The 22139-nt window shown below is 41.1% G+C and overlaps 1 protein-coding gene across 9 annotated transcripts in view; it reads right to left on the bottom strand.

Annotated features, from left to right (window-relative positions):
- Positions 1-17863, bottom strand: part of col16a1 (collagen, type XVI, alpha 1) — a 70569-nt gene extending 52706 nt beyond the window's left edge. For 8 of the 9 annotated variants that reach the window (XM_042435343.1, XM_042435347.1, XM_042435348.1 and 5 more), the window contains exons 1-4: positions 17575-17862; positions 12121-12245; positions 2471-2539; positions 2268-2385 (exon numbers count right to left, since the gene is read on the bottom strand). In XM_042435343.1, coding sequence (XP_042291277.1) covers positions 2268-2385; positions 2471-2539; positions 12121-12196 — 263 coding nt within the window. In that variant the 5' untranslated portion in view covers positions 12197-12245; positions 17575-17862. Of the gene's footprint in view, positions 1-2267; positions 2386-2470; positions 2540-12120; positions 12246-17574 lie in introns of all 9 variants that reach the window. The other variant, XM_042435346.1, reaches the window with a different exon arrangement.
- Positions 17864-22139: the final 4276 nt, after the last annotated feature.

Below are 22139 nucleotides of genomic sequence, written 5' to 3'. Positions count from 1 at the left end.
AATGGCTGTGATCTTGACCTCATAATATCACCTGCATTAAAGAAACCTTGCCCAAAGCAATCAAGTCATATTTTTGTGAAATTAAAATTGATGTGACCAGCTATGGCTAGTACCTATTTCACTGTCAACTGACAATTGAGAGAAGCGAGAGACAAGTAGCTTCATCTGGCTGTCACTCATCTGTGTTAGCTTGGATTAGCTGAGTGGATTAGCCTCTCATACAAAGCAAAAACAATGCTTTCCAATTACTGTACACATGCCTCACATTTCAGTCAACCTCAACAATAATGTATTAAAAAGCTATTTGAGTGACAGGGAGCCTGTGCTGGATGGGAGCCATGTATTATACAATTTCAGAAATACAGTATATACTCTAAGGCAGAGAAAGGTTGAAAATCTAACGTAAGCTGCTGCAACTGCACTCATACTGTACACACAGGGACAGATTTAGGCACACTAGCACACACACATATGCATGCATAAATGCTGAGCACACTTACTGAGAGTGTTGCTGAGAAAAAAGCCATAGAACAACCCTGAGGGTTTGTTCTGATGCATTCACTTATTGCCTGAATTTGAACCTTTAACCCTCTTGTTCCCTCACAACTGCATCCCTTAATCGCCCATCTGTTCTCCGCCTCCACTCTTCTCTTCTAAATGCCTGAAACCCTTCCACAAAATGAAATTTAAGAAGGCAAAAGTAAAAAAGAATTTAAAGCAAATAAATAAAGAGAGGGAACCTTATAACTAAATGATGCTCATAGACAGTCATCTCTGATTTTATGTACTTTTGGGTGAGACACGAAGGCAAAGGCGAAAAGGCAAATAAAAGAAAAGCAAGCGTCTCGTCTGATTCTTTTTAGTCATTTTGGGAAACATGTACACAAGACAGTGAGTTCTATGTATAGGGAGAGACAATGAAAGGTAGGCAACAGGCAAGGCTGATGTGCTAACATTGATTATTCTAAAAAGTCACCCAGGTAGCATTCTTGCCCGATAAAACTGACAGCAAAGCTCTCGATGGCATCAGGATTTCAATAAAAGCCGTATCATGACAATCCCTAACCAACAGCAGAGAGAAGATCTGCATGGTAAGAGGCAAAACAAAAACATCTTGGATTTTCCTCTTTGGCTAAAAAGATACTGATTTCCTGAGAAGTGACAGTTTTTTTTAGTGTTTTTCCCCCTTTCTGTAAGCACGACTACTCTCTAAGCCTGTGACAAACAATATATGTGACACTTTTAGAACAAAATGTCTCTACCGAAAAAGGACTGTTTTGTAGATAGATTTATTGGGCCTTCAAGCAAGTGGAGCTCACTGTGCTGGACAGAGTGATAAAATACTCCAGGCTGACCCAATTGGCAAGTTCTGAAAAACTGCTTTATCGGTGGGTAGAAAGAAGCTCAGCCATCTGAAAACCAGCTATAATTCAGAAGAACTGAAGAAAGAAAAAAACAAAAAAGGGGGCTGAAAAACAGCCAGAACGTAACCCTAATAAACACCTGTCACAAAATTCCAAACACAATCTAGACCCAACTACTGTCTAATAACAACATGGAAACCCAGGAAAGCATAATTACACCATGTCAAGCTGCAAAACCATGTCATGCAAGGAAGCGGTGCTCTGTTGGGATTTTATGGCTGCAGGTCTCTTCGCCCAGAAACAAGTTCAGAACAAGCTCAGGCTCTCAAATGCGTCTATCAAACCGAAACCTGAGTAACTTTTTTATTTTTTATACTGGCAACTGCATCATGCCTGCTAATCACTCCTATTGTTTGTGCTCAAGCAAATAAGTCAGGCATTTCTTATGAAAACTAATTACAATACGTAAATGTGGTTACAACCGGAAAACCAAAAGGTTGTTACAGTTCAGTTTTACAAGCCAGTGTCAGTGGTGAGGGAAATTAAGTGGTATTTCTGGAAAAGCAATCAGAGATTGACTCGTGGTGTATGGTTTGCCAAGTATCTGCTTATTACACAACGGCCATTGGACAGCGCTGAAACGTTGAAGAGAGGGTTCAGAGGCTCATCAGCCGTAGGGTGTTCAGTTTCTCTGCCTTTCCTTTGTTCAGACATGGCATGAAAAGAAAGAGTCTGTCAACAGTCCTACAGAAAGCTGAAAATCCAGCAGAAAATTCATGTTATTTCACTTCCTGTTGTACATTCTCGACCTTCTATAGCTGTACACACTGTGTTTTTGTGTGAGTGTTTGTAGGTGCTTGCAGAAGAGCAAGGCGCAATATGAGAAATGTACAGTAAACTTACTCGGTGGGGCGTAGGAGTGCAGTCTTGCCCAGGCGGAGAATGACGGGTCCACGAGGGTTACGGATCTTCTTGACATCTGGACTCTTCAGCAGGGAAAATCTCCTCACCACATTAAAACCTGACAATAAATGGTATTCATCAACACTTGCACAAATAAAACCTGGAGAAAGATATGTATCTGCGTATTTGAGCAATCTTTTCACCAGTGATATTGTGCCTGGCCGTCTGAGGAAACTTCCACTCATCCACTTGTATGGATGGGCATAGAACATCTGCGGAGACAAAGATGAAGGTTACACAAGAAAAAAAGGGAATGTGTAAACAGTAAAAACCCTAAAATGTACTTCATGAGTTGTCAAGAAGAGCACATCAGTCTTTTGAGAAGTTATCTCAAATGTAATATCCTTTCACACCTACTTCTGGGTGAAATGGATAGAGTTTCTGTGAGAGAGAACAAGGAACTTCAAACATTCATACTGCACATTTGAAAGTTAACAGAAATATTGATCTGCAAGATAGAGAAAGGGAGTTGGAAAGGTAAAAGGGAGTAAAACACACAGAGCTAGATGAAATGAGGGCAAAGCTGTGCAGAGAGGAACACAGCTGGTCTGACAGGTTGTCTTGCACCAGGCTTGTCTGTCGCGGTAGCCTCTGTTTGATGGATATGTTCTCACCCTGTCAGGGGAGGTTACAGAGGAAAGTGTTGCCTGTCAGAGCGGCCTGTCTGACTATGGGGGGAGATGTGAGATGTGTAGAAAAAACGTGCTGGTACAGGTAGACATGGACCCTGTGAATCACTGTGATCCACAGTTAATTGATCTCTTTGGGGCCAAGGACCAAGGCCCCAAGCAAGACATTCTACAGGGCATGGTTTTTCAAAAACTGTTTTTTTTTTTTGTTGTTTTTTTTACTATGACTGCAGAGAATCAGGAAGCAGGTGGTGCCTTGTGTTAACCAAAAATAAAACCTAATAATTTTCTTTGAGCTGTGTCGCTGTCAGTAATATTCTAAATCATTAATGAGTGCTTCATACCACAGCTGAAGGTTACACACTTTAATTTAACCTCATTCAGTATTCAGGTTCAAACAACAAGGCTGTTAAGACACTGAACCTGTTCTCACATCACTGAATTGTTTTTTTCAGGGTGTCCATTTCTAAAAATCAGATATGTAATTGTGTGTAAAGGAACACAAATCTTAAAACAATAGTTCAAAATTTTTGGGAAACAGGCTTTTGCATAATATCAATACAACTCTCATGTCTGTCTGCTAAATATGACGCTATAGCAACCCGTTAGCTTAACTTAGCATAAAGATTGGAAACAGATGGAAACAGTGTGGCTCTGTTGGAAGATAACAAAATCTGCCAACCAGCATCTCTACAGGACACTAATTAACATGTTATATCTCGCTTGTTAAATCCGTACAAAAAGCGTATAAATGACAATTTGGTGAAAACAGTTCGGCACGTAACTCCCCATAAAAAACACACTCCATTGTGCACTCCATTTTTTATACAAATTAATCAAAACAAGACATATTGTGTTTATTAGTGAGCTTTAGATGTGCTGATAGGTGGATCATGTTACTTTTGGACACAGCAGGCTATTTCCCCTTTTCAAGCCTGCTGGAGTGTTTATTGGACAGATGTGAGAGTTAATCTTAATAAGCACATTTCCCCAAAATGTCAAATTATTTAAGATTAGCTGCAGATTCAGATGTAGGGTTTTTTTGAGGGTCACTATTAAACTTTAGAAGACAACATAGAGCCGGAAGAAATTCCTTCTTTTCTTAAGACACTGAAAATAATAATGCTCTTCAAACAAAAGTAATGTTTTTTGTGTCTCCTAGTTTTATGAATTCAGTATAATAAAGTTATTTTTATTTGATGAAGTAGTGAGTGCAGTGCACGGAAAGTTGCCTTGAAGCATGCAGTGGAAACACATTGTCTGTTTCTATTCAAATTTTAACTTTATCCAGGCTGGAAGTCACATCAAAATGAGGTGAAAGAGCCTAATATAATTACTAAAATAATAACATCCAACTGACTTTAATTATGAGTTAGGAATTTAATTTCACGGAGTCCGGCTGAAGAAAGAATTAAATCACATTTAGTGCTTCATCACCTATTATCAAGTTCATCACTTGACACCCTGCAGCTTCTGCTAGTCTTGGTTTTAAAACACACACACAGCGTTTCAAAAGCAGATTTTAGCCTGCCTGCCTGCAGTGTGTGTCATTCTCTTATTGCTGTCTACATGTACAACTCAAGGTGTGGAAAAGAGATGTCAAACAGTGGTGTTTTGGGAAGCTGTGATGAAAAGTCAAAGAAATTGCATGAATCGAAAGTGACCTCCAAATAAAGTAGCAGATACAGTGGTGAGTACAGAAAGTATCAAGCATAAGTTTGGAGTAGAGCCTTCTGAATCCTCTGATATTCTCTCTCACTCTATCTAACATCCTTTTTTCCACACACACTCTCTCTCTCTCTCTCATGCACACACAATCACACATACTGTATTTATAACTTCACTGGTCCATCCTGAAAACTCTTCTGCTGTGTCAGCACAAAGTAAACTCTGCAGCCTCACAAAGACACTGCTGCCTTTCAAAAAAGACACATACACATACACAAAGAGCGTATCTTCATTTCTCCCTACGCAGGTGTTTTTGAAGTCAAGAGATGGTAAGTTCTACCTTTCGTCACCGCTAACTCTTTCTTTTTTGCTTTTGTTTTTCATCACCACCCAATTTCCATCAGACAGAATCAAGATGAAGGCTTTGTCAGGAGTAGAGACATCCTGGCTAGAGGAGAGCATGCAGCAACAATGAAAAGTTAAACAGCAGAAGAGAGAAGAACGTGGAAAGAGGAGGGAGAACGAACAGGAGAGTGCAGAGGGGGGAAGTGAAGAAAAGGGAATGGGAGGTGTGAGGAGTCACTTGAGGAGAGGCAACTTGCCCTAAACACCCAGACTAGCACTCTGGAGGCTATATGTTTCTTGTCTGGGGTGATGCTAAGGCTGGCTGACAGTAATACTTCTATCCTGAGATAAAGAAATTAAGTTATAAGAGGCATGTTTTACCCTAAATACCGTCTCCCCAGTGGCCATTTCAGAACATCTCAAACTCAGCTTGTCAAGCTCATGTTCTACATTGTCAGATAGAGATGTCCCAAGCTGATCCTAAGGATTGGCAGCAGGGCTGATCCAGGCATGTTTTAAAGGGGACATATCATGCACACTTCCAGGTCTGTTTTTTTATTCTGGGGCTCTACTAGAATATCTTTGCATGATTTACATTTCACAAAACTCTTCATGTATCTCATACTGGCTCTTTATGCAGCCCCTCATTTCAGCCTGAAACAGGCTGTTTTAGCTGTCTCTTTAAGCCCCCGTCTCAATGAGCCCACTCTGTTCTGACTGGTTAGCTTAGGAAAGCTGCCCCTCAGCAAAATTCCTCCAATTTGAGAGGCTACGTAAACAAAAGTAGTCGGATTTCACTTCTTTGTCTCCTTCTTTACTGCGGATGTCAACTTCTCAAGTACACCCATAGCCTATATGATTGAGCCAAAATCCGATCTGAAATATGCAAGTGGACAGTGTGAACAACCCATGGAACTACCTTAGCAAGAAAGGCTTTGGAATGGACAATCATTTGTGGGCATGCATGAACCATCTGAGGATGAGTAGAGGTAACTTTAAACGTAGCGTTCAGAGCAGGCTGAAACCTGGGCTTTTGACTGTCAGGGAGCATTTTTACAGATGTTCACCTCATGTTTTGGTACTTTGTTAAACACAGACATCCCGTAATATAACAGTATATAAATGAGAGAAAGTCACAGAAAGCATGTTATGTCCCCTTTAAAAGATCGGCCAACATAATCTCGATCAAATGTTCTCCTTTGTGGGCTGTATATGCCAGTGAAAATGAGAGTAGGTCATGAGCTGTACATTGTCACACATGCAGTATCCTTCAGCTTCATTTGTACTTTGTGAGCCTCAGCTGTACAGTTGAGTGAAACAGTTAACACCATTTGGTTTTAGCATTAGTACCTTAAAGATGCATTCATTTCCATCTTTCATCTATTTTATGCCACTGGAGGGCAGCAGAACTAGCTGTATACACAACACTGACATATCAACAACTTATTAGATTGATAGAATGTGTTAGCAAAAAGTTGCGGATTTACACATCTAACAGACATGCTAGATGTGTCTTTTGGAGCTGGGCAGGTAGTGTACAATGGGTTTATCAAAGCTTTTGCACTGAAAGCAACTGGCTCCTTAGGCTGAAAGCAAGAATGATGGGAGCGGTGACAGTGAACCAAAATAGTTACCTGGCAAAATCGAAACATTGAGCTGAAAGAGGCTAAAAAATCCTGTAGAACTTTTTTGTTCAGTGCAGCTGTAACAAGCGACAGGGACTTGAATATGATAAACAATGTGTGGAACATATCTGCCAACATTTAGGTTTCAAAATCGGGAGATTTTTTCAGCAGCAACGGCAGGGAGTGGGGGATGAAGTGAAGGATAAGTCCAGGTGACAACAACTATGCTCGTTACCGTAAGTGCAATAAAACCATTGCGAGTAAAAAGCCAATAAGTACTTCAAACCACCAGTTGTGATATTTCAACTGTTTTGCCCGCAGTTTCCCATCTACCATGTTCTACACAGCATGCTGGTCAAGCTAATAACATGAAAGCTGTCTGTATGTAGCTTAACTGTTTATTTGAGTTTGCCACGTATCTTAAAATTTGGCAAATTCTTGTAAACTTAGCCTCTGGCTGAGACAAACCAGCCCCTCCTCACTACCAGCAGTACCTGCAGGCAATGAATCACATCAGCAGCAGAGGGAGGACAGAAGACTGGGGGAAAGACTGCCTGCACAGAGAGCAGCTGTACACACACCCCTTGAATCGGGTTGTGGTGACAGATAGGATGAAATTGTATGTCGTGTGTGGATTGTGTTTCATAGATGATCTGGCAACTTGGGTAACGTCAGACAAACATACAAAATAATTACGTTGAGGGCCATGCAAATTACTGGAGTTTCCCAGGAGAAACAACAAAACCGGAGCACAGAGGGAGACGGGGTGAAAATATGGGAGAAACCCAGGAAAAATGGGAGTGTTGGCAGGTCTGGCATTGAATACTTCCAATGCAAATTTCAACATCACAGTATGAAAATTACACACTCAACTTTTCAAATCCATGTGTGAATGAGGATTGAAACTGATGGAAGCATAACTGAAGATGACTGATGTGGCTGACAATTGTTAAGCTAATCTACAGCTTAAACTAATGAAAGCTGAGCCTGACCATCCTATTGCAGGAAGTTTGCCAGCAAATTTTGAATCATTGGGCACTCAAATGAACAGCTTAAGAACAGGCTATAGCAATGTGATCTGCTGTTGCATATGAATAAATATATTATATATTGGTAAATAAAGCATATGCTGCCTCTCTTATATAGCTATGAATCAAGCTTATTGCTGTGTTTACTTGTAAAATTGTGGGATTTTTGCTCATGCTCATGGGAGAAACAAGTTGTTTTTACATAAGTCGGAGGGTGGATGATATTTTAGTGGACTGTTGCGTACTCATAAAGCACTTTGGCAGAGGACACACTGCGGAACTTGAACCCCATTTCCTCTCAAGCTGTGATCAAAGGAAATCATTTGCTTGTTGACAAGCTAATTAGCACAAAGTATGAGTGCCACTCCAGGATCCCGCTAGTAGCTGCATGTAGCCTTAAAGAGATTGGATGGTCTTGGCTGGGTTCACTTCCTCTTTGATGGGTTGTGTTTGAGTCTTGCCAAAGCAGGTAATGATACTACACTGGCAAGTCATGCAGCACACTGCTGTGAGAGTACCCACATGTTTCCACCTTGCCAAAGATAAAAATTCAGCACATTTTAGGCCTTTAGAGAAGTCATACTTTTTGATGTAAAGAGACTTACACTCAACTTGGAGGGTGTACAAGTAAAAAGTGAGCGACAAGGGAAAACCCTGGATGATTTAATTACTGTAAATGTATCAATACATAGAAAGTAGGAAAATGTAATATAACTTTCCCAGAAGCCAATGACTTCACATTAAAGCCTTACAATTCAGGCAGTCATTATGACAACGAGCAGTGTCTATGTACAATATTAATACAACTGTAGCTGACCTACTGCAATACCCCAGCTAAAATTAGTCATGTTTGACCTTTATTGCATCTTAGAGGGAGTGATATTAAACAAACTTCTGTGGGTTTAGTAATCAATGGCCTTATCGTCCAGTGCCTTCTAGTGGCCAGGGCCTACTGAAACCAACTGACTCTGAGTTTTTAATTCGGTTTTTGTGCCAGAAAGCATTTGGAAGAGTGCTTTCATTAGGGAGAAGAGGTCAGGAGTGTGTTCACAGTGTCAGAGTGTGCGCTGTGTGGTTTGTAATAAGAGAGGGTATGGCTAGTTATCGAATGTGCTTTACAATGTGGCATTCCAAGATAATTGGACTGGGCTGCTGATCAGCAGAAAGTCTTTCTCTCTTGCAGAGGGAGAGTCTTCCAGGTCCTGGAGCTATTAAACTCATGCAACACATGGGAAGGAGAGGGGCATGCTGGGTGATGTAGTTGATGCAACATAACAAATCATTATGGCCTATGTGAGGCTAAAATAAGGTGGAGCATGACAAACTAAGAGGGTGATAGGAGGAAAAGGAGGGACTGAGACAGAGGGAGAGTCTGTCTCACTAGCCTTTCGGGCAAATGAGACAGACAAGAGAGAACATTCCTGGTTGGTTTCCAGAGATAAAATTGCAGTACAGAGGAGTGGAAAGACTTAAAACGCAGCACTTTAGAAGGATGAGCTCACTCATTTTCCCTTTGTAGGCCTCTGGCGCACTTTCAATATACTCTCACAAGTACACACACACACACAAACACACACAGACTTGAGTCATGACACACACGAATTTACAACATTTTCCCAACAATAAACTTAGATAGGACTTGCAGGGGTCTGTAAACTTCTCCAGTGAGATTGTGTTGTTTCACATAATGTCTGGCATCCTGTGTTTGTTTCTGTGTACGCAAACTGTGCACATGCATGTGGGTAAATGAAGATGTGAAGCAGGATTAGATCTGACAAAAAAGGGGTAAATACACTTAAAAAAATCTAACTCAAAATATGTTTTTTTCAAACATCTTTAATTATTTTCTGTTCACATTTGTCTTGACTTGACTTTCTGCATATTGCAGAACACAGCTTTTTATAACAAGACCTTATAGTGCAGGCTCATTTATGAAGCAGCACCCCTGGAGCAGATATAAGTTTAGGTGTTTTGCTCGAGTTTATTTTTTCACCATTGACATGCAGACACCATCTGTGATAGCCTACTAGCTAGCCCAGTCAAAACTTGATGATAACTTACAAACATGAACACACATCTTGTCCTGCAGCTTAGCGTGTTGAACAAACCACCAAACAAACATTCACCGGGGAAAAGTGCACCACTAATGTCAGTTAGCAGCTAGATAGTTAAGTAGCTGCTCAGCTGCAGCACATCAAACAGCGTGTAAACATATCTGTAGATGTTGGTTAGATGCTGGTTTGGTCGATGCTCCTCAAAATCCGTGTTAGCAACATGCTGTCTGTCCATGACTTGCAGCTACAGCAGTTTGTTTACTTTGTCTTAAATGAGACATTAAATGTTGCAGTTAATCGGCAGTTCACATGCACGCTGAACTGTGGGGGGCGATCACCATATGGATCACAGATCAACTACGTTCCATTACACCACTACAAACGAGGTAGGTGTGAGATGGCCCTAAGAATCTGTCTCAAACTCTCTAAACCAATGAGGTTTATAAAACCACTTAAGTAGTGTCTTTTAGGACACATTTCCTCAGAAAACCGTTAATATTACGCTAGTAGATGTGATCATGAAATGTAACTGAAGCCATTGCATTTTTTTGTAATCTGGCCCCCCAGCCCTTTCTATCAAATCAAACTTCACAATCAAACTAACCCTAACCCTTGCCATTATTTCAACCAATAATTCATTGGTTGACACTTTTGAATGAACCCAGCCAGTATCGTGTTTCAACAAGGAATTACAGCATATTAAGAAAATAAAGAAGCCCTTTCATGGTGTGTTAAACATCACTTAATTGGTGTCAGTATCAGTTTACAATGTATACATTCTGTGTCAGTGTAAAAACGGTGTCCGTATCAGTTTAGAAGCAAACACAGCAGATACGTTTTTGTATCCTATCAAAGAAAAAAGAGCTAACCAGGCTCTTTACTGTATGTCTGCTTTTGCTGCTAGCTGCTTATCAATTTTAACTTCTGTTTTAGTACAAATGTGTTTATTAATGCAGCAATTCATTGGCACCAGAAAACATACAAGCTCAGATGCAGACAGAGGGAAACGAAGTCAAAACAAATCAATACATAAATCCATTACTTCAGACTGCAGAGGGTCTGTGGTGCACACAAAAAAATCCATCTTAGTAACACTACCAAAGGCAGGGAGTTTCAGCCATTTAATTTAACTATGGGCTCTGGTCTCTCTGGCTGATACACTGCAGAACTGCGATGCAATCACTGAGCTCAACTCTTCAACACTAGTTTTACTTAAACCTGCCTTCCCGCTGTAATGTCAGCAAATTACCAGTAAGGAGAGATTTGGATGAGTTGGAGGAATAGTGATAGTGTGTGGGTGCGGTGCTTGCTGTGACAAAATATTATAGCTGCACTTGAGAAAGCACTTTCTTCCAACCACTGGGGGAGAGGACTCAGGGGAGCTGCAAGCTGACTCAGTCTCATCTGAAAAGCTCTGACTAGGGTCTCCCAGGAGGGACCCCCCTCCTCCTCAAAGCTCCCTTCGGAGCTCCACAGGCTATGGAGGATTGGTCGGCCCCCCGAGTGAGATCACAGAGCTGGCCCCTGAGAACACACTGACAGTGTGATGAGGGAGTATGACAGTTCAGAACAAACTAAATAAAACAAGACAATAAAAGAGATTTCTCTTCACCTCTCTGCCTCTTGGTTGTCTGTTTCTCTCTCTGTCACACCTACACACATGGATACAAACAGAAACACATTCTCTCCAACATATCAACACACAGATAAACCTGCATCTCCACATGCTCACACACTCATTTATGCACACACCCAGACATTCAGAAACCATAAAAATGCATGTCTTCTGTACAAATACAGAGGAACTCAGAATGATTGAGGGTTCATGAAGAGGAACACAACCACACATGGTAAACACACACATGCTTCTTTACCACAGCCTAACCGCACTGCCACCAATAGTCACCAGCTTCAAATGCACATAAGCTGTAATTACACTTCATTTACATTGTAGCCTTGGGCCACATCACACATACAAGGCATATACATATGCAGACACAGACAGAAACAGTTCCATCAAAGTCAGATGGGCTCCAAAATGTGAAAAGTTGGTAATTGGTCAATAAAACAACTCTAGCTTGAAAATATGAAAAAAGTCTCAGTTGGAGGTGCTTGTAACCTAGCTCCAGACAGCATTGTTTTGTGACTTTTTAGCACTTAAATGAAGACATAAGAGTTGTGAAAAGCATTTAGTTGGGAGAAATTAGTGATTTTTTTGTGGCCTTTACCATTAAACATTTTTATTCACAGCTTTGGCGGTAAGCAGCAGTAATCTTGGATAAAAAAACGGACTTCAATAGAGTTCCACAGTGGCTGGTAATTTAATGCAGTTATTTTATACTGCGCATCCAATTTCGAGTAAATGCTCATCTTCATCTCACTTTAAAATCCTATTCTCATGAAAACAAGACAGTTTAACTTCAGTGAGGAAGTGGGAAACTCACCTTGCTCCGATGTCAGCGTGTCACATGAACCCAAGCTGAGGGCCAGCAGAGTCAGAGAGGAGCAGAGAAGCCACATGGTTTCACTCCTCTGAACACACCTCACCTCACCTCACCTCAACCACCAGCTGACGGATGAACAAACAGAAAAAGGGAAAGTCAAAAAAGTCAAATATCTCCTACATTCTGTCAGCATGCCACCAAGTCTGTTCTCTCTGCCGACAGCTGCATATTATGCTTGACTCCTAAATAGACGTTGATGTATATTTATGAGTCAGTCATAGCTGATGTGTTAATTATGTGGTATGATGCAGGCTTTGTTAGTGGCATATGAATTAACCAGAATGTCCCTCATTAAGGAGTGTAACTCTATAAAGTCTGATCATAGTCATTATCTTGTCCATCTGGTTGGCCCTTGACTGGGCAGCTGTGACACACAATCACAAACACACACGCACACACAGTCACGCATGCAATATGTCTGTGAGTGTACATTTAGGTGCACATACACACCTGAGATCATACCTAGAAAAGAAGTCAAAGAAGAGGTACACACACACACTGCTACAAACAAATACAAACTGTTTATGCAAGACAGCAAAGCGACACGCACACATGAGGGTAAAATGATTTACATGTAGTGAATTTGGTTCACAGTCAAGCAGACAGTGGGGCCAAAACACACAAACACATCTGGAGACTATTCCACTGGAGCCATGGCTGTGTTGCACCAGATGCTTCCACGTGGCCCAACAACAAGCACACACACACACACAGTCTTGAACGGATTAAAATGCATGCCACGTCTAAATAATCACTTTACTCAGTGTCCACAGTCACTCTTCCTTACTACAACCCCCTTTCTCATGAACACACAGAAGAATGCACACACATAAACCGCCCGCGCTGACTCACACAAACACATCCCAACTGACCTGGACTTGCCCTCAGCGTGTGTGAGGACCCCATAACTCTGCAGTGTTTACAGGTACAGCAAGGCCCTGAAGGCAGGCAAGCAAGCAGACTGTGTCTCTGTACACACACCTGTCCCGTCTACCAGGAGAAATGACCCCCACGCTCCCCTAGGGGTACACAATGTGGCGCTCCTGCCCAGCCGAGAACACGGTGTGAATAGCATCTAGCCTGACCTGACTGCCCTCAGCGCGCCGCTAACAGACAATGTGGTGGAGGACAGTGTTTCAAATTATGTTCTGAAATAACAAGGACAGCTTGACTCGCCCCTCATTGTGAATTATGCATTCAATTTTGGGGCTGCTGACTCAAGGTATGGTTGTTCCCTTTGTTTTCTTACATTTTAAAAGGCCAGGTTTTGAAGCTTAATGAAAAGAGTGAGACATTTGTTCTAAGCTTGTGGCCTGTCTGTACCTGAAACAACAAGAAGAATGATTTTTTTATAATCTTTATAATCATGTTAAGGCAAAGTTTATCTGTGTGTGCAACTGTTGACAACATGAACACTTTTAAGTAAAATGAGCTGCAAGTTTAACAGCAAGAACAATTGTTTTAAAAAAAAAAACAACAACTTTTCCCCTGCAGTTGGATAGGTGGAAGGTTAATCAAAGCCCCAGATGGCCGTGTTTGAGCACTCTAAAGCTGCAGCCATTATTATAGGCTTCATGCCACATGATCACAATAATAAGAAAGTTCACACAGTACATAATACATAATGCATCACAGTCCAGAGAACATAGGCTGAAGGAAAAGTTACAGCCCATTGCTATTATTATCTGGCCATAATCCAAAACAATTTAATAGGCTTCCTAATATATGTTGCTAGGGATGTCTCTCTGTCTCCTCTCTCTGTACTACATCCGCAGCTTCACCACCACCCAGCTGGCTATAGCAGATAAAGCTAGTACGAGTTTAGACCACTGGGCTTGGCCGCTGGGCTGGCCCTGAGCCCAGTAAGCAGGCCTGCGAGTGATCGGGTCACTGAGTACGAAGCCAATACAGGAAGGAAAACAATGACAGATTTGAAAGTCTTCCAACACTAAACGCCTGAAGACAAGCGCAGGCCGACAGAACTGGTGACCAACACTGACAATCACAACACAGCTCTGATTCTTGTTCTCAGCTTGGGCATTTTTTAACAACAATGTGTCTTCCTTGAAGATACAGAGCTGCTGAAAGGTTCTAGGAGTCATTTTGATTCTAGGTCCAGACCAATTGCCTGTTTTCTATTTCCAGCTCAGCTATCAGTTCCAGTACTTTCTATGGCTTCAATGCTTACTTTGCCTTGTACACTGACAAAAGAGGCACCGATATTGTCCTATATAACAATGGAAGCAATTTGTGCTCAGTGCTTAGCAATTCTTGTTGTCACACATTTCATCATCATTGCCATCGCTTACAGATGGAACAACAGCCCCAACAAAAGGCTGTTTAGAGGAACAGACTCTGACAGAGTTAAATGAAACATGTCCTCTCTATGGCCTGACAAGAGAATTGCTTATTAGCCACCCAGACACAGATGATTAAATAACAGTGAACCAGTAGCCCACTGTTTAAACTACTTTGCATCTGTTTAAACGGGAGAACCCGGCATAAATGTGTCAGTCATGTAATATTTGAGGGTTTGCTGCTTTTCCAGCTCTCTCTCTCTGTCAGCACACTACAGCAAAAAGATTGATAGACAGCTAACTCACAGGATATCTGCTTCCAATCTCTGCTGCGCTATCTCACACAGACAAACATAAGCAGCCAAGAGTGGTTTTGGTGCCGGGCTGTGAAAACAACCTCCCGATCAGGCTGTGAGGATGTGACCCCTAATGAATCCTCCAGAGACAGTCGTCTCCCAGCAGAGGATGTGTAGGGAAAAGTTGACTGGAGTGCAGTGATAACACATAATGAATAGACAGCTAGCGTCACTGACATACACACACATTTAAATACAGTATGTGTGGTGTAGATGTAGGGCCGCAACTAACGAGTATATTCATTGATTAATCTGCCAATTATTTTCTTGATGAATCAATTAGTCATTTGGTTTATAAAATGTCTTGAGAGTCTACAAAATAAAAAAAAAGGTCTGTGAGTTTGAACAGGAAGACTGTCAAACAGATAGAGGTAGAGAGACATTTATGCCTATTTGACACACACAGTGATATAAGCCAAGCACTGTGAGTAAGCAGATGCACACATCCAGAAGGCAATAATAAAGTCAATTGCTGTATTTCTACAAAATGCAGAAAAATCTACTCTATTAAGTTATTGTGAGTACGATTGATTCTAATTGTGAAAAAATTTCAATGACTGTTGGATGTCTGACAGCCACACGAACCTAAACAGAATAAGTGGTTTGAAAGAATATTGAATGGATGTTGACATAAGTCAATTTGCTGCCGTGTTTTCAGCCAGCTCTATAAATTATGTTGCAACATAAAAGGTACCAACACATTTTTTTACAGACAGAAGCTTCTTTTTACTGTAATTCTGATGTGTCATGAATGCAGCAACATGCACACACAGCACTGGCTCTCGGAACTTCCGATGCGCTGCAGGGCAAACCTAAGAGTGCATTGCGGACCTGTTAAAACGCGGAACTAGGAGCGAATAAAAGTAACTAAACATGCCCTGCGGTGTTGATAGACACTCCAGATATCCACTGACCCAGAGCAATAGAAACTTGCAAACTAGAGAAGGCAATATCCAAACTTGTATGACACCAGAGACACAAGGCAAGTTTTCACTAGTCTTACATTCTGGGCAGTCTTCAGTGCCTTCACTTGAATATTTGTGAATGAGAAACAGGCCAGCACAGTTGCAGATTGTGGAAAAAAAAAAAGTAGGGAGTGTTGAACATAAACAACTCTCCCTGGGCATCTGCTCATGGGCTGCCTCGAAGTTCCAGTGCCATGACACTTTTGGTCCACTGACACACAGTAAAGTAATGATGTAAAGTGAGGCATACTCTGATGACGTGAACTACAGTAGTTGGCCCTGAGCCCATGCTGCGCATGGATGAGTCAGCCTTCGGCAAGCAGATGACCCGTTGCGTTTCTTCAGCTTGATTTTACATTTCTGATAGCCTAATGTTCACTTCACTGCTGACCCGAATAAGCAAAGAGTCAAATGGATGATACACTTCGCTGCAGGCCTGTAGCACAGGCTGGAATTGGAAGCAGTATGTGAAACAGATACTACATGGCCCACAGCTAAACACTGCATGTGCAGCCTGCAGCAGGTTAAGTGAGCAACTCTTAATGTGTAGTTAAATTCAAGGACATCAATTTGTAATGTTTACAGGGCTATATTCCCTAGGCTTAGAGGAGGGAGCAGAACCATCACTGCAGGGGAAAAAGTCCCTGGAGATACAGCAGCATATAAGTTTCTGAGCTTTTTCATATAGGGTACTTAGATCCTGTTTTTGTTCAACCCCTCATGAAAAGATGTATTCTGCAGGTGAGGAGGTAAGAGTGGAGAGAATGCCACCTCTGATCATAAAAATCAATCTTATATTCTCTTAAGAGCGAGCTCCTTGGTGAATTAAGTAAATGCAAAATTGAGCTGCTCCACATTTTGTGGGGAAAACTTTCAAGAAAGAGCTTTCTGCCTGTGTGGTAGCAGTGATGGGGGGTGGGGGGTTCACAGACAGGATGTAGAAGCCAGCAAACATGGGATGGCTGAGTAATGAGGAAAGCAGATGAGGCTGTGGCATTAAAGCTTCCTCCTCAGCACTTTTCTTGTCTTTTCTTCCTAGAAAGAAGTCAGATTCTGGACACTATGATCTCAGAACGGTACAATGCTTTACTCCAGACGTTGCTCTGCTAGAATAATATGCATGTAGCAGATCCAAAAAACAGTGCGCTCTGGAGGCTTTTCCGTGCTACATGTGTTGGATGCAAGCCATAAAGATTTATAGTGACAACTCAGCCCCTAATGTGTTGAATTAAGGCCTTGTTTGGGCATAAGAGAAAAATCAGCATCACTTTTGCCAGCATTTATACCAGCTAGTTGTAGTTTAAAAGTTCCTTGCAAAATCCAATAAAGAAATAAGACAATACTACTACAATACAGCAATGTGTCAGGACTACTCAGCAAATATACTATACATTTAATGATCTCCACTGGAGAAAGTGAGTTTACCATACTTTATTTTATGTCCTAAAATTATTATACTATTCTTTAGTATCACTATGATAATCTCAGGGACTGTGTATGTTGTACTCAATAGTGAATTTACAGTGATTTCGTAGAAGGCTATTCATTTTCTGCACAATACTACTAGCCTATGATTTTCCAGACATACTACAGCAGCCCTAGCCTGTTGCAATACAAACTAAAAGTTTCCTCAAAGTTTCACTACGGTCACTTTCAAAGTCTGACATTACTGCCTCTATTGCAGCGTTTCTTCGGCAAAACTTGCAAAACTTAATTAGGTGTTTTCCGTTTCAAGCATCGCTAGAACACGTCCATAAAAGTCCATAAAAGCCATACCTTCAACTATTGATAAATCCACAAGTTTGCGACCACATGAATCCGTAAATAAATGCGTGTCCAAGGACCAGACTGGAAATCTTGTGGGACGATGCAAATGTAATCCAGTGTGGGTTTTTTTTTTTTGTCCTTTTCACTTTTTTATTGAAGTTTCTTCAACGGAGAAAAGAAAGAAGAAAAAAGTTACAGCAAGATTGTCCGCGTCCAACTTTTCCCCTCCCCTCTCTCCTGCTGCCCCACAATCTAAATCCCAGGTCTCTCTCTCTCTCTCTCTCTCTCTCTCTCTCTCTCTCTCTCTCTGCCTTTCTTCCTCTCTCACCCTCTCTTTGCCTTCTCTATATCAATCTCTCGGTTTCTTATTACTTTTTCTCTCCGTCTCTTTCTCTTCCCTCTGCCTAACTCTCCTCCTGTCTCTTCGCAATACCCCCCTCTCACTCCCTCTCTTCTTTAGGAGATCCCTGGGTGAAACGTGTGGTGACATCACCTTGTCCACAGCGCTGGAAAATGCGCCCGGGGCATCTGTCCAGCAAGCTCTTCCAGGCTTGTACCCTCTCAACCCCTCACCATCACCTCCGCCTCCCCCTTCTCCCTCCATGTACTCCATGCCTCACCCCTCACTGTTTGATTCATGGCTTACTGAAGGGTAAAGAAGACTTGCTTCTATTGTATCTGGGTTAAAGCACTGTATTAAGACAAGAAATACGGATTATGGTGGCACGGCTGGTGCATTGTTGAGAAAAATTTACTCCATTAAAATTAATGAACTTACTTATCATGCTTACCTTTGATTGACGGCCAGGTCCACAGCTTCCATATTGTTTTATCACTGGGTTTTATTGCACGCAATCCATAAAGTGGCCTCGGTTGCAGCCCCTGACCATTCAGAAACACTCGTCTTAACAGCCACATAAATTCCACCTTTATTGTCAGTAAGTAAATAGTTCAGGAGGTGAATAAATATCTCTTTGGCATTTGATTTATGTGTGCCTCCCCCACTTCCATGGCTAAATAGGTACTGAGGAGTGCTCACATCTTCAAGATATTTATTTCTGTCCTCTGTTGAGAGGTCAATTCCACTTCCAAACCATTATTTTTCACTTTCTGATTAGCTTTAACCTCCAGCTCAGAAAAAAAAGTGTAAACAGCATAATAAGAAGTTGACAGGCTTGACAACAATTCGCTGAATTCCAGTAAAGCCTCTTTGACTTGTGCATGAGGGAATCAAGATGTTTCTGCTCCATCAATGACTTTTGCAGCTACAACCTTTGAACTGCATGTTCTCCCGGATGTGACCTTTTTGAACTAATAACGCCGAAGGAAACAAGGTCATTCGGCCACTGTCTGTGGGACATCTGGACAAGTGTGTGTGTGCACAGAGGCCAAGATAGGCCATAAGAATTGAATTTTATGAGCAAATCAATACCTTCTTTTGAAAGGTAACCACTACTGAATATTCAGTGTTGAAATTTTAATCGTACTGAATGTATAGTACTAAACTGTATTCACTAGCAAGGACCATGCTGCAACAATATGTGGCTAAAGGTTTAATGATATGAGGAAGTATTGGATGTTGAGGATGGATGACTGGATATTAGGAAGGGGATGGACATGGGAGGAGGAGGTTATCATTTTAGGTTGGTCTGGGACGGATGCAATGAAGGTTGGGGAGGAGGATAGTCAGTGTGGGCTGTCTGTCTCACGAATTGTGTCACCTGAGCCAATTACGAGCCCCAGACAGTACATGGAAAAAGGAGAGATTGGAAAGGTATGCACAGGATTGAATAAAAGGGGGGAGGAAGAGAGGGGTGTGAACAGGGATAGGCTGGAGGAGGGATGAGGCAGGAAGGTGAATTGATGAGGGGAAGATAAAGGAAGGTGGGTCAAGAAAACTGAGGCAAAAAGGAGAGGATGGGTTAATCAGATATAGGCTTGACAGTTGATTAGAGGTGTGGCCGTGCTCCTGAATCGAAGTGAACTAGTTAAATTAATTATTTAAAAAAGAAGGAAAAAAAACATCTTCAAACAGTTTCAAAGACTGCTAAAGTCTTTTTTTTTCTTTTTGGTTCACAAATTCAGACAGAAAAAAGGATCTGCGGTTTCCAGTAGGGATGTGCAGACGGGCTAGTATTTGTATTTGTACCTGTATTTGTTGAAACAGCAAAATTATTTGTATTTGTTTTTGTAGTCGAATAAAAGTGGAAAGAGGCTTAAAAATCCTGTTTTTGTTTTTATTACACTTTTAATTTTAGAAAATTAAAGTGTTACAATAAGTGTTCATGAATAAACTACCTTACGAAGGAGGTCCCCACACTGGCTCTCGAACTGGAGTCTCCTCGATCATAGATGACTGTGCTGACTACTGAGCTAAAACTTCACTCATCGCCTCATTGCAGGCAGACCTCTACCAATTTATACACCCATAACACAGAGACAGCACACCATATAATGTGTAGGGAAGAAATTCAAAGGCAATTCTTGCTTTGCACTTTCCATTTATTGCCTATATTTTACAACCTAACTTTGTGGAAAGGAGAAGGGAAACAACAGGTTATAGAGAGTCCCTTGGGAGCACTTTGCTTGTGTCAGCCCCCAACTCCGGGAGTGATGTCCAAATAAGGAAATGTGCGTCATGCAGCAGGTGGATGTGACTCCCCTCTTTGAGACCTGCTGATAGACGTAACAGCGGAGCAGAGGAGAGAGACTGAGATAGCGATGTAACCGACCTGCACACTGGTATTTGACTTTTTTTTTTTTTTCCTCCCAAATACAAATTATTTTAAAAATATTTGTATGAAACAAATATTAGTAAAAAACAAACAAAAAAAAAACACTATATGTGCTTTGCCAAATAATGTATTTGTATTCGGGCACACCCTTAGTTTCCAGTTGGTCATCTAAACATCTGTTTGTTTGATCATGTGGCAGACAGAATGTAACCTGATAGGACCAAGCACTGATTGATTCCTTTCAAGTTTGAATTTCACCTGTCTTATTTGAGCAGCTAAGTTTATTTTACATGACTGTAATTGTTTAAAATTGAATTTAGGGTTTTTAGCCTTGCATGAGGGATGGCAATGTCAGTCTGCCACTCAGTCCATTTGTTAATCAGTTGGTCAGTGCACCACTTTGGTCCTGATGGAAATATCTCAACAATTATTGAATGGACTGCAATGAAATTTTGACAATCACGATACCCAGAGGATGCATCTTGCTGACAATCTTGGTGATCTATTGATTTTTCCTCTCATGCCACCAGTAGTGTAACATTTTTTTCTTTCATTTAAATTTCTTGATAACTAATGGATGGATCCATATTTCCCAGAGGTGGAAATCCTATTGACTGACGTAATACCCTGACTTTTCCTCCAGCGTCACCATGAGGTTCAAGTTTGTGGTTTTGAGTGAAATATCTCATCAATTATGTAATGGATTGCTATAAAAAAATTGGTGCAGACATCCATGGACTCCTCAGGATAATTTCTCAGTTTGAAGATTTAACATTCAAATCCTTATGGCCTTTCTTTGCTTCAATATATTAAAGTTTGAATCACATGTACTGAATGATAAGATGCAACAAAGCTCCTGAAACACATTCTCATGAGTGCAACTTAGATAATGGTACATCAGACATCATTGTTTGATGATTGCAGTATGTCTCCTTCACACACAAACACACACCATCTCAGGTACACTTCTGCTTTGCTGCTTTACAAACACTCTTTCATCATAATCGACTTGTAACTATTTGTCTGATCCACTTTGTCATCATCGGTAAATGTCATTGATAAAGAAGCAGAGATAAATCTCTGCCAAAGTTTTCTGCTTTAAAGTGCTCAGTTCAAAACTTGCCAATTCAGAGGAAAATTGCATATAATAATTATTAGACCTTTCCTTCAAAGGTGCTCTGAGTGTTTCTGTGTGTGAGAGAGGGAGAAAAAGAGAAAGGACTGTCAAGAAAGATGCAATTGTTTTGAAGGTCTATGTATTATACATGAAAGGATGCATTTTCAGAGGCCTCCTGAGAGCTACATACGGGTAACAGATTTGTCTTCTCTTCCAATTTTTCACAGCTTTTCTATGCGCAAAAGGAAATCAGGCCACGCAGCGGCATGCGACTACAGTTTCAATGAGAATTGATGTAAATGCTCCGGTTCACATGCATATGAGCCATTCATATTCTCGCCTGGTGGGACTAAATTGTGATGACAACCCTGAGAGACACGATCATAAATGCTTCATCATAAAAAAAAGAGGGAAACAAAAAACAATCAAACAAAATAAAAGATTGACAGTGAAGGATCGACGACTGAGATAAATCGTAAGATTCAGAGCCTGGAAGGAGGAACCGGTTCTGATGAAATTGGCCTCATCTCAAATCTCTGTCTGTGCTGTTGTTGAACAAATTGACAGGGAACACAAGGCTTCTGGATACGGCCTGGTTAAATAGGTCCAAGTTTTAGAGGCTGTGTGTACTTGTGTGCATATACTGTAGGTGCATGTATGTGCATGTATATGATAGTGTGATCCATTACAATTACACATACTGTGCGTGGTGGGTGGGTTTG

Source organism: Thunnus maccoyii, chromosome 15, assembly GCF_910596095.1.
Source record: "Thunnus maccoyii chromosome 15, fThuMac1.1, whole genome shotgun sequence".
NCBI classification, from domain to species: domain Eukaryota; kingdom Metazoa; phylum Chordata; class Actinopteri; order Scombriformes; family Scombridae; genus Thunnus; species Thunnus maccoyii.
The sequence above is the reverse complement of the archived record's forward strand: the minus strand, read 5'-3'. Positions and strand labels throughout refer to the sequence as shown.